General features: G+C 32.4%; 1 protein-coding gene across 1 annotated transcript; it reads right to left on the bottom strand.

Annotated features, from left to right (window-relative positions):
• Window positions 1–2,370: 2,370 nt before the first annotated feature.
• Window positions 2,371–3,367, bottom strand: LOC139902183 (uncharacterized). The gene is made up of 3 exons (XM_071884835.1): window positions 2,960–3,367; window positions 2,717–2,850; window positions 2,371–2,536 (listed from the first exon to the last, which is right to left on the bottom strand). The coding sequence occupies exons 1-3, from the start codon at window positions 3,365–3,367 to the stop codon at window positions 2,371–2,373; spliced, it is 708 nt and encodes a 235-aa protein (XP_071740936.1).
• Window positions 3,368–11,500: the final 8,133 nt, after the last annotated feature.

Genomic DNA, 11,500 nt, shown 5'->3' with positions numbered 1-11,500 from the left:
AACAAATACGTTCATGTAAAGTATTATACATATAATACTTTGTTAACGTTTTCAATTAATATAGCCATATATTATATATACATATCTATACACATAAATGTTCGTGAATCATCGAGCACGTTCAAAGGGTAATTGATTACATGAATGTAGTTACAAAATTTTGAGATTCAACTTTACAAACTTTGCTTATCGTGTCGGAAATATATAAAGATTAAGTTTAAATTTGGTCGGAAATTTTCAGGTTGTCACATATATATAATGGGGAAGTAACCAATTGGGGGGGGGGGGGGAAGTATTTTTTTTTTTTAATTTTGGTTTTTTTCGAATTTTTTTCAGGTATCAAGATCACACGAAAATATGAACATTTAGAAAAGACACTTCGTGATGAATGTTATTATTTAGGCGGAAAAACGATCGACAAAAATAACATTCAAGATAATATTGATCGTGAAGAATGTTAATCTCTGAACGTTTTTTTCATGTTTTGTGAAGTACTTTTTGTCAAAATTTAGCCCGATTTAGAGTTTAGAGTTTAGGGTTTAATTGGGTTTAGTCCCTAAACCAAAAATCCTAAACCGTTCGTGTTAAAAACTCAATCTAAACCCTAAATCTAAACCCTAAATCATAAATATCCAAACCCTAATTTCTAAACCCTCAAAATACCTCGATAAATACGATAATTGTTATATATTATTTCTTCGAGCGTTTTCCCGCAAAAATAAAAACATTTATCCCAATGTGTTGTTTTTAAATGTTTATATTTTCATCCAATCTATAATGTTCGTAAACAAAGTTTTTCCAAAAAATGAAAAAAAAATTTGCTTCCCCCCGCTTCCCCTCAATTGGTTACTTCCCCATTGATCCTACCATATATATATATATATATATATATATATATATATATATATATATATATATATATATATATATATATATATATATATATATATATATGTATGTATGTATGTATGTATGTGTGTATGTATGTATATATATATATGTATGTATATACATATATATGTATATATACATATATATGTATATATATACATATATACCTATATATATATATATATATATATATATATATATATATATATATATATATATATATATATATATATATATATCTGTGTGTGTTTGTGTATATATATATATATGTTTGTGTGTGTGCGTGTGTGCATCTATGTGTGTGTGTGTATATATATATATTTATACATATACAAGTATATGTATATATATATATATACATGTATATGTATATATATACATGTATGCGTATATATATACATGTATGTGTATATTTATACATGTATGTATATATATACATGTGTGTATATATATATATATATATATATATATATATATATATATATATATATATAGTGATGTAAATCTCATTACTTATAGCCCATATCTCGTTTTTGGAAGGCAGCCGATACGTGATGTCCATCTCGCGAGATTTCTCGATCAATGGGGTTAAACTTGGATAATGGCACGATTTCTTGAATTTTCTAGCTCATTTTTTTTTTTAAAAAGCAAGAAAGGATATATTAAAACCTCGGAAAAATTACAGCGAGTACGGATACATACAACTAACACACAAAAGAATAGCTACGAGGCGCATGCAAAGAATGCAGCGTAAAAAGGAAAAAATACAAAACAAACACTAACAATTTAGATAGCCAATCGGACTATGTAACCACTCTAACCAAACGATCTTCGTTTTCTTCAACCTTCTTGAAATCCACTCGAAGATTTGGTTTGAATCTCATTTACCGCCATCGGGCTACTCCACGATTTACCATGGAAGACCATATTGTTTCGATTCTTCTAAATGAGATAGACGCAAACTCACTCGACCGCTCACCATATTTTTTTGCCCAAGGGTGTAGGTTGGGACGGGCAGTTTCCTCGAAGGATTTCGTTGAGACTAAGATTTGTGAAATGCCCAAAACCCCACCAATTGAAAACACGCGACCAAATATCCATTGAATGCTTGCAGAAGATTAAGGAGTGCTCAATCGTTTCAATATCATCGTCACAAAGAGGACACCAAATAATGTGTAGATCGACACCCCTTTTGTCAAGTTCGCTTCTAACCAGTAGCCTTTTTATGATTGCTCACCACACGAATAACTCAAGTTTCTTTGGAATAAAATTGTTTCGAATTGTTTCTTAAGCACTGGTACTTGTTTGCAGAGTGATTTCGTCCAGCAATGTTGAGAGAGTTTTAACCGCGAAAATATTGTTGTTTCCAAGTGTCCAAGACCAGCCATCACAATCGCCCGATAAGTGTGCACTCGAAATCAGCAGTTCCAATTCAGAAAGTTAACCCGCTGTTCGCCCCGTTGGTGCTCGAGACCAGTTCTACGCAGCCGTACCCGACATGTTATTGCCCGAGATTCGATCTTTAGTAAGACAATTCTTTTCAGCTTCAAGACAATACAACCTCGAAAATCTCTCTTTGAGCTTGCTTCCTCCAATCCATAGATTGTGCAAAAAATAAGTCGATTCGCCATTCCCGATAGTCTTCCTGAATGAGTTGATAAAATCAATGTTGAGCTCATTTATTGCCTTTCCTGCCAAAAAAATGTTATACCAAGTACCTATCGACGAGGAGCGAGGTGAGTCACTCCCTGCCAATAGGCCACCACAAGGACCGTGAATACTTCGAATAATTTTAACCCAAAGCGCAATGGTTTAGGTTTTAAACCTCCACCCCCATTTCCCAAGTAAAGCAAGGTTCTTACTTTTTAAAGGCCCGATGTTTAACCCCCCGTTACCATAGGACGTGATAACGTTATCCCATTTAACCCAATGTATTTTAGAACCCGAATCCGCCTCACCCTAGAAAAAGAACGCCTTACACTCTCGAGAACTTTAACACACAATTCGGAGCACGGTAGAGCGAGAAATAATACAATGGAAGACTAGAGAGGACCGACTTAATAAGAACCAAACGACCACCATATGACATCGATCTTATTCTCCACCCTGAAAGTTTAGACTTGAATTTTTCAATCACCACACTCCAATCTTTAAGTTTTTTCATCTTTGAACCAATAGGAAGACTGAGGTATGTAAAGGGGAATTGTCCCACTTGGCAACCAACCCGACTTGCAACCACATCCAAATCACTCGAATTAACACCAATTCCGTACATGAAACTTTTGTGATAATTTACTTTCAACCCGGAAGCAAGTTCGAAACACCCACATAGATTTTGTAAACTATCAATATTTTCAAGACCCCACTCACCAATAAAGATGGTATCATCCGCGTATTGTAAATGGGAAAAAGGAATTTTATCATGTCTGACTTCGATACCTTCAAAGAGGCCCCTTTCGATGGCCACCTTGGTCATGATGTGTAGCCCTTCTCACACATTTCTCTGGGTTTCTCGTAAGAGTGTGTGTGTGTGTGTGTGTGTATATATATATATATATATATATATATACTAGGTAAGGAGCCCGTGCGTTGCACGACGGTTTTAATATTATTGCAAAGATTGCGTATGTATAATATTAATAACATAACATTAAAAATATATTATGTTTCTTATATCAGATAAGAATGAAACATATTTAAAAAATAGATTATACTTGATGGATCTCATAAGCTAAAAAATTTAGAGGGACATGTTTTAGATTTTAAGAGCTCGTCCGTTGGACGGCCGGTTTAAAAAGTAGTTATCGTAATAACAAAAAGCTAAAAATGTTTGTATTGAGATGTCTTACTTGTATGATACATGTATAATAACAAAAAGCTTATTTTTTGATAGTATTTGTATTGAAACAAAAAACATGGTAAGAATAAGTTTCGTAAACATTATAAAACAATACACTTTCGATAGTTTTATGAGCCTGTGCTCTTTAATTCATGCTTTTGAATCGATTTAGATGGAGAGTTGGTGGTAAAATGCTTAAAAGTTTTTGATATTGAATGTTGGCAAATGCTATTATATATTTGTATTACTAAACTCTGAAGTCGCATACAAATACTTGAAAAAATAAAGCGTATTGCATCCGATAATAGAATAATATATTAGAGTGAAGTCACTGAGTTTTATGAACCCGTCTGTTGGACAAGAAGAGTTTACTCTGAACCTGCTCACGTCAATCGACTTACTTACAAAATGCATATAATATCTTGGTGCTATTGTTAAATGAAGTAAATATTTGTTGCCTATCTCTTGAAATGACACACCGCCCTTGAGGCATTAGTATTATGAGTAATAATACATATACATTGAGTCTCTTTCATACACGTAGTAATGAGTCTATTTCATTTGTTTACTAAAAGGAAGAGTGCAAATCTAATGGATATATATATTTTTTCTATTTATCCATACACGTAGTAATGGGTCTCTTTCATTTGTTTATATATGTGCATGTGCGTGTAATTTAGATTGAGCAAATGAGAGCGTATGCCTCAAGTGAACATTGTAATGAAAACTTAAATCCTCCGTATGTTTTTTAGCATACTAAAAGATTGGGATTGTAATGAAAACTTAAATCCTCCGTATGTTTTTTAGCATACTAAAAGATTGGGATTTTTAGAGGGATTATATAGCTATTTTGAGGATTAAATACTTTTGAGAATAATTAGAATGGCTTTCTTTTCGTATCGTCACTTAGATTTTTAAAATTATACAATGTATGATAAAAATTTGGAAAAAAAGAAGAAGTATATTAAAATACACTTAGATTTATAAACAAAGAAATTAAATTTAAATATAAGTAGAACAACAAAACTAAATCACATTTTATTATTAAATAGTTAGTAAAAAGAAGAATAAAAGTAGTAGACAATTAGACATTGTTGCATTGTTACTTGTACAAATTGTTATTAAATATGTACTCCATTTTGATGTACACAAACTAAAAGTCAATGAATTGTACATTATGTTGTACAAAATGTAAACTCGCTTATTAAAAGAATAAAATTAATCATATTTACTTTTATTTCTCGTATCTTTTACCTTTTCTATTCCTGTCTTTTCACCTTTTCTCTTCCTTTGTCTTTTCTCTGCCTTCATCTTACTTCTTTGCTTCTTGTGTAACGTAGTATTACATCTAAAAAGATGACTAAGTATTACATCTAAAAATATGTGAATACAATCGATTAATGACTAAGTATTATATCTAAAAAAAGATGACCTAAATAATGAGTTAAATCACACACTATTTTAATATCGTTTTGTTTCAAACATGATTGATTTTTCGTCCAAATGACATTAGAAAAAGATCAAGGTTTAAAATGTAATGCATCATTTAACATTTATATGCCATAGATTTCACTTATAATCAGGTTAAGTTTATATATCAATTAGAACATTAATTGTTGATTAAATATTATGCAATGTATGATAAAAATTTAGAAAAAATAAAGAAGAAAAAGTAAATTAAAATACACTTAGATTTTTAAACAAAAAAAAATAGATTTTAAATATAAGTATAACAACAAAACTAAAACGAATAACCTTAAATTAATGCGCTATTATAATCAGTGGCTAGATAAACCTGAAATGAGCATAACTAACAGAAAAATCAATATTGAAAACTCAAAACTTCATAAAAATAGATGAAGCGTAAGTAAAAAGAAAAGAGATTGATAAACTATCATTTTATTCATCAATGAAGAATACCTCGTGAAGTATGGTGAGAAACGAAGAAGATGAATCGGTTGCATACGTAATATCTTCATTTAAAGAACCTGTTAAACAATTTAAATCATGTGAAAATGAAGAATTTTTTGCTCCGTTGGTCCCTCTATTATACCCAAAATCGCTAACAGCGTCCCTTGGTTTCTAATTTGGCATTTCGAATCCTTTATTTTTCCTAATTTGGCAATCAATATCCCTCTGTCTAACTTTCATTAAATAAGTCTATTAAGTCATGAGATGTGCATTGCATGTGAGGGTGAATTCGTCTTTTTTCCCCTCATCTTCATTAGCATCTTCATCTTATCTTCATCACTAACATATCATAAACCCTAAAAATTAAACACAAAAAAAATCTCAAAATACAATACAAAATTCTCAAATCCAAACACCTATTTCTTAAAATACATATATCTTTTTTAAACTCTCAACAAGATTAGGAAATCGATAAGCAAGTCTACCCGATTCCAAAAAAATCCCAATTAAAGTGTAAAAGTAAGAGTATCGTCATAATTAACATTTACTACATACAAATATATTTAACATCAAATTATTAATCTTTAATTATCAATATGCAGATAAAAAAAACTCACTTCTAATGTGTCTCTTAGGTGGACACTCAACGTGATTTGTAGCTTTAACAATCGCAACATCAGCGCCCTAATTTACATAACCACAATCACATCCTAATTAATGTACGTGTTCAAGTGTCTCGTGTGTATGGATATTTTCAATATTCTTTCTCCGTTCAAGATTTGCTACTTGGCAGAGTTTAACGTATTCCGGTTGATTTTGTACCAAGATCCACCATCGTTAATGTTGATTGAATGTGGGTTAATACAATAAACTTAAGTATAATTAACCAAAGTGTAATTAACCAAAGAATATGTTTTAATGATGACACACACATACGCATAAGTGATGACTGACATCTTAACATAAAACACGCAAAGTCACTAACCCATATTTTATCTTGTAAACGACCAAGTCAAACATAGGTTAAAGAATGAAATTAAAAGTTCTGGTAAACACACGGTCGAGGTACGGTCGACCGCATAGTTAACCGTGAAATCCCAAACTGAATTGCAACGCAGTTTTGTGAAAACAAGTTGCACGATCGCCACGACGGTCAACCGCAGTGCGACCGCAGTTTCTTCTGTCACCATTTTTGACCAAATAAAGTTTGACTAGTTCCCGACATCTATAATTCATGAAACCTTTCTCAACATGCTTAGAATAGATGCCTTCTCCATACTCAATTGAGTTTTGGTCATAAAAACACTAATTGTGATTAATTACGCCTAATGACATCTTAATGACAAATTAACCAAGATTAGGCATAACACATAAGTGTTAATCAACAACTTGTGATCTTAATTCTTATCTAGATATCCTTAGTATGATCATCAAGTACCAACACACTTAAGCCAATATCACTAGAACAATAATTGCTATTAGAAATGACTTAATGATTAATTAAGGCTAAATGAAGAACAATGCTCTCAAGGTTAAACTAGAAATGACTTGTAATCCTAAAACACACTTAGATACATTTAGGATGGTCACCAAATCCCAACTAGAGATTGCTCTTCCCTTGTGCATGTGTTGGACATTAATGTGTGCTTACACATTAATCATGTAATGTGTTATATTGCACATTAAGCTTATTAAGTGCTTGAATTATAAGTTGTACAAGTGTCTATATGATTGATCCTAGAATAACTATTTCTTGATATGTGAGTATTACTTGCTACTTGCTAATAATGCTTAACACTCATAAACTTGTCAACTTGATTAATATGTTTGCCATGTGCTAATTAGTTAGGATTCAAGTAACTAACCTACTCCAATAGATTAAGTGTAAAATGGTTCACAATGAAACTATAGTCAATTGTCTATTTGGTCTAGTCTAAGTAACTAAGTGTGATTGCTTGTTCAAGAATAACTTAACCTTAATGTCTCTACATACTTCATGATTATCTTATAGAGAAATTATTCAATTAATCCCTAACTAAACTCAAATGAAACATGACTTGTGATTAATTGAAACTAGGAAGTTAATGATATAGTGACTAGCTTTTAGAATTGAACCAAGAGCATTAATGTGACTAACTAAGTCTTGACCAAACTGAAATTTCCCTAAATATCAATCAAGACACTTCTCCAAGAGTGTTGAGTTTGCCACTTTTGGAATGATTAGTCACTTTCATGCAATAAGACCAAATCTCACACACTTAATGCATATAGTATTTGTATAGGATGTTTGGTTTCTTTTGCAGGTGCTAGAAGGAGTAAAGGTGCCAAAATGTGGTGTTCAAATCTGAGTCAAACGGCTATACAACGGATACCAATTTTAAACTGGAGCACGCACGGTTGCACCACGGTCGACCGTGCAGGCAACCGTGTGTCAACGGCTATTTTTTGAATCCCACTATAAAAGGCAAACATTTAAGAGCATTTTAAGCTGACCCTCTTGCACATTTCAAAGGCTTATCTCCAGTGATCACAAGTGCATCAACTACTACTCAAATGTGATCAAGCAAGAGAAGATTCTATGATCTTATAGATATAGAATTGGGTTGTTGTAAACTTACTAATCAAAATTATTTATCTTGTGAGTTTACTTAATGTAATGTGTGTCCTAGTATTGTGTTAGGATCATAATTACAGAGTGTATAAGTCTTGTAACTTCAATTAGTGGAAGCATAGGCTAGCTTAGTGATCTACTTCCTTAAAGGGACTTAGGAAGTTGATTAATCTTATTTGGAGATTAATACTTGTCTAAGGTGAAGACAAGTTGATCTAGGTTGGAGTTGATCTTTCAAAGGGATAGAAAGATTAGGTTGTTGTCTACTAAAGAAGATTGAAGACTTGTAAATCGGATCTCCACCGGGTTTGGAGAAAAGTGCTTAGTGAAGCAACAAATCCCGATTAGTGTAATCGTGGAGTGGATTAAGGTGGATTAGTTAACATCCACCCGAACCACTATAAATCCTTGTGTCTATGTTCTTTACATTACTTCATTTATCATTTGAACATATACACTACACACATCAAGTTTGAGTTGAGTTGGTTGATCAAAGTAAAATCGAATTTGGTGATCAATCAAAAAATTGGTAAAAACGTATTATGTAACTATTCACCCCCCCCCCCTCTAGTTACTTACAATTGGTATCAGAGCGGTTGCTCAAATCATTGCGCTACAAATGATCACGAAAGTGTCAAAATTCGTTTTGTGCAAAAACTTGAGTCAACGATTCTCGGATCAACTCAAACTATGGGATATTTGGAAGAATTGGTGAAAGAAGCACCAATCTTTGATAAGATGAATATTGATGTGTGGAAATCAAGATTTGAGTCTTATCTCAAATCCAAGGATTACTACTTGTGGAGAATAATCAAAGTAGGAGACTTTGTACCACAAGCTAGTTCAAGACTAGTGAAGTCAACTTTTCAAAACAATGATGTTTTGAAACAATTTGATGCAATTTCACTACTTCATGGAATTATTCCTAGTGAAGAAAGATTAAATATAATCTCATGTGAAAGTGCAAAAGAATGTTGGGACTCACTATGTTCTCAAGAAGATTTAAACTCTAGAAGTTTAAAGGGTAGAGGAATAGAGAAGGGTTTGAAAAAGGTTGGTGATTTTCAAGCAAAAGGGTTGAATGAAGATGAAGACTTTTGCCTCATGAGTTCTTGAAATAATGTGGATCAAGATAGTCAAAGTGAAGAAGTGGTTGAATCTCCATTCAAAGAAGATGATGTCTCAAGCATGGATTGCAATGAGGTACATGTACTCTGTCCTTCTAATTATGAAGAATTGTTAGATGATTACAAGACTATTAAATTTGTGTATGATAGGTCGTGACAAAGTAAAACTTTGGGAGAAAGAATTACACAAAGTTAGACAACTTAACAAAGTTTTAATTGATGAAAATAACTCTTTGGAAAGAAAACTTGAAAGTATAACTATTTGTGATTCATCAAGAGGTAAACATGAAATGAATGTATGGCATGACTCTAGCAAACACAAATCTTGTAGCCAAAGTCCATTATCTATTATTAGAAAAATTGAAAACATGGAAAAAAAAAATGGACCAAGTTAGCAATTCCATAGTAGGGATAAGTCAAGGATTGGGTAATCTTAAAATCAATCAAAATCAATGATCAAAATGCTAATGAGAATAACCTTCTCACAAGACTTTGTATAAATGAAAGGTTTTTCTTACAAATGCAAATTGTTTTTGAAAAATGATTTTAAAAGATCAAGTGTAGGAAGCTTACTTGCCTTAGGATTGTGTGTTTATATGAAAACATGTATTGCATGCTAAATACTAGATTGATGTGTTGTGTGTATACTATGTGTGATTGAATATAAATATACATATAGATATAGTATATAACATGTCATTGATGATTAAACATCGGGAGGATATAATCATTCAATGTTAGGAAAAGAAAACTCGTCCTCAAGTATTCTATAGAACCTAAGAATTGTCAAAACGCGTTCGAAGAAAGAAGAAGTGAAGAAATGAGTTATCAGAAGGATCCAGGGCAGCACCACGGCTGACCGTATACTCGATCGCAGACTCCTGTCCTGTGCATGGAAAAATATCTACACGGCTAACACCACGGTCGACCGTGCTTCGACCTTGCATGGTCTGATTCTGTTTTAAATTAAATTAAACCCTTACTTTTATTTCTTTTCAACCCTCTTCAAAACACACACACCTACACACGGCTGAGGAGATCGACTGTACGGAAAAGAACACTCATTTCTTCAATTTCAATTCCTACTTTCGGTATGATTAATCAATGCTTTCCTAACATTCAATTGTGTTTGTATGATGAATTAGGGTTATGAAGAAACCCTAACTAGAATGAATCAAAACCTAAATTGATGCAAACAATTGAAATTGTTCTTGAAGAACAATTTAGAAACGATTGTAGTAATGATTATTGTATATCTATGCATTGATTTAACTTTGGATAATTCTAAGGTTCATTATACATCTAGGTAAGATTTTCATAGAAGCATTGTTCATATGATATGAATGACATTGTTGCTAATTGAGTGTAATAATGTTGAATATCAAAACATGTGTTGATGATGATTTCAAAAGTCTAGAACACATATGAACTTTGTGAAAATCCTAATCTAGTTGCAAACTCATTGACACTAATGAAGAGTGAAAATGTGAAGAACATTAACATCAAAATGTCTAAGTATTGATGATAATTAAAGTTTCCAAAACTAGTTGCCTACAATCGAATTATGCACTTTGAATTAATTAAAAGTGACAATGTGCAGAAAATGGCAAATCAAGGAGAAAGCTCATCTAACTTTCGCCCACACCAGTCAATACTTAACAGAGAAAGAGTGAAAGATCGAACAATAGCAGAAGGAAGGAGAATTGAAGCAAAAGATTTTCCTGAAATGGTGGCAGCTTTCTCAGATTTAAACTGGAATGTATTTTTTGATCTAGATGGACCAATTTATCCATCACTCGTTCGAGACTTTTACTCTAGCTTCGTCTATACCAACGGTTCAGTTACCTTTAGGCTAAAAGCTTCAAGAACTACACTAACACTGCAAGATTTTGGAAAACTTCTAGATGTTCCAGCAAATGGAGAAAGGTTCTTCAACACAGGACACAGTCTGACCTATCTTCCTGATTTCATCAATAAAGATGATGCTATTCGAACACTGTGTGAAGATAATGCTCAGAGAGGAGAAATTCTCAATCGAGGAGTGTTGAGCAAACATCTGCAAAAGAAGTTCCGAATATGGAACACAGTGATCGACTACAATGTGTATTGTAGAATGGGAAA

The sequence above is a fragment of the Rutidosis leptorrhynchoides genome, chromosome 3 (genome assembly GCF_046630445.1).
Source record: "Rutidosis leptorrhynchoides isolate AG116_Rl617_1_P2 chromosome 3, CSIRO_AGI_Rlap_v1, whole genome shotgun sequence".
NCBI lineage: Eukaryota > Viridiplantae > Streptophyta > Magnoliopsida > Asterales > Asteraceae > Rutidosis > Rutidosis leptorrhynchoides.
The sequence above is the reverse complement of the archived record's forward strand: the minus strand, read 5'-3'. Positions and strand labels throughout refer to the sequence as shown.

Excerpts from the sequence above, each read along its gene's own strand:
- LOC139902183 (XM_071884835.1), bottom strand. The coding sequence starts at position 3,367 with ATGACCAAGGTGGCCATCGAAAGGGGCCTCTTTGAAGGTATCGAAGTC. Across the intron at positions 2,851-2,959 it reads TGTCATATGGTGGTCGTTTG|GGTGAGGCGGATTCGGGTTC; the intron begins GTTCTTATTAAG and ends TTCTTTTTCTAG. Across the intron at positions 2,537-2,716 it reads CTTGGGAAATGGGGGTGGAG|GAAGACTATCGGGAATGGCG; the intron begins GTTTAAAACCTA and ends CAACTCATTCAG.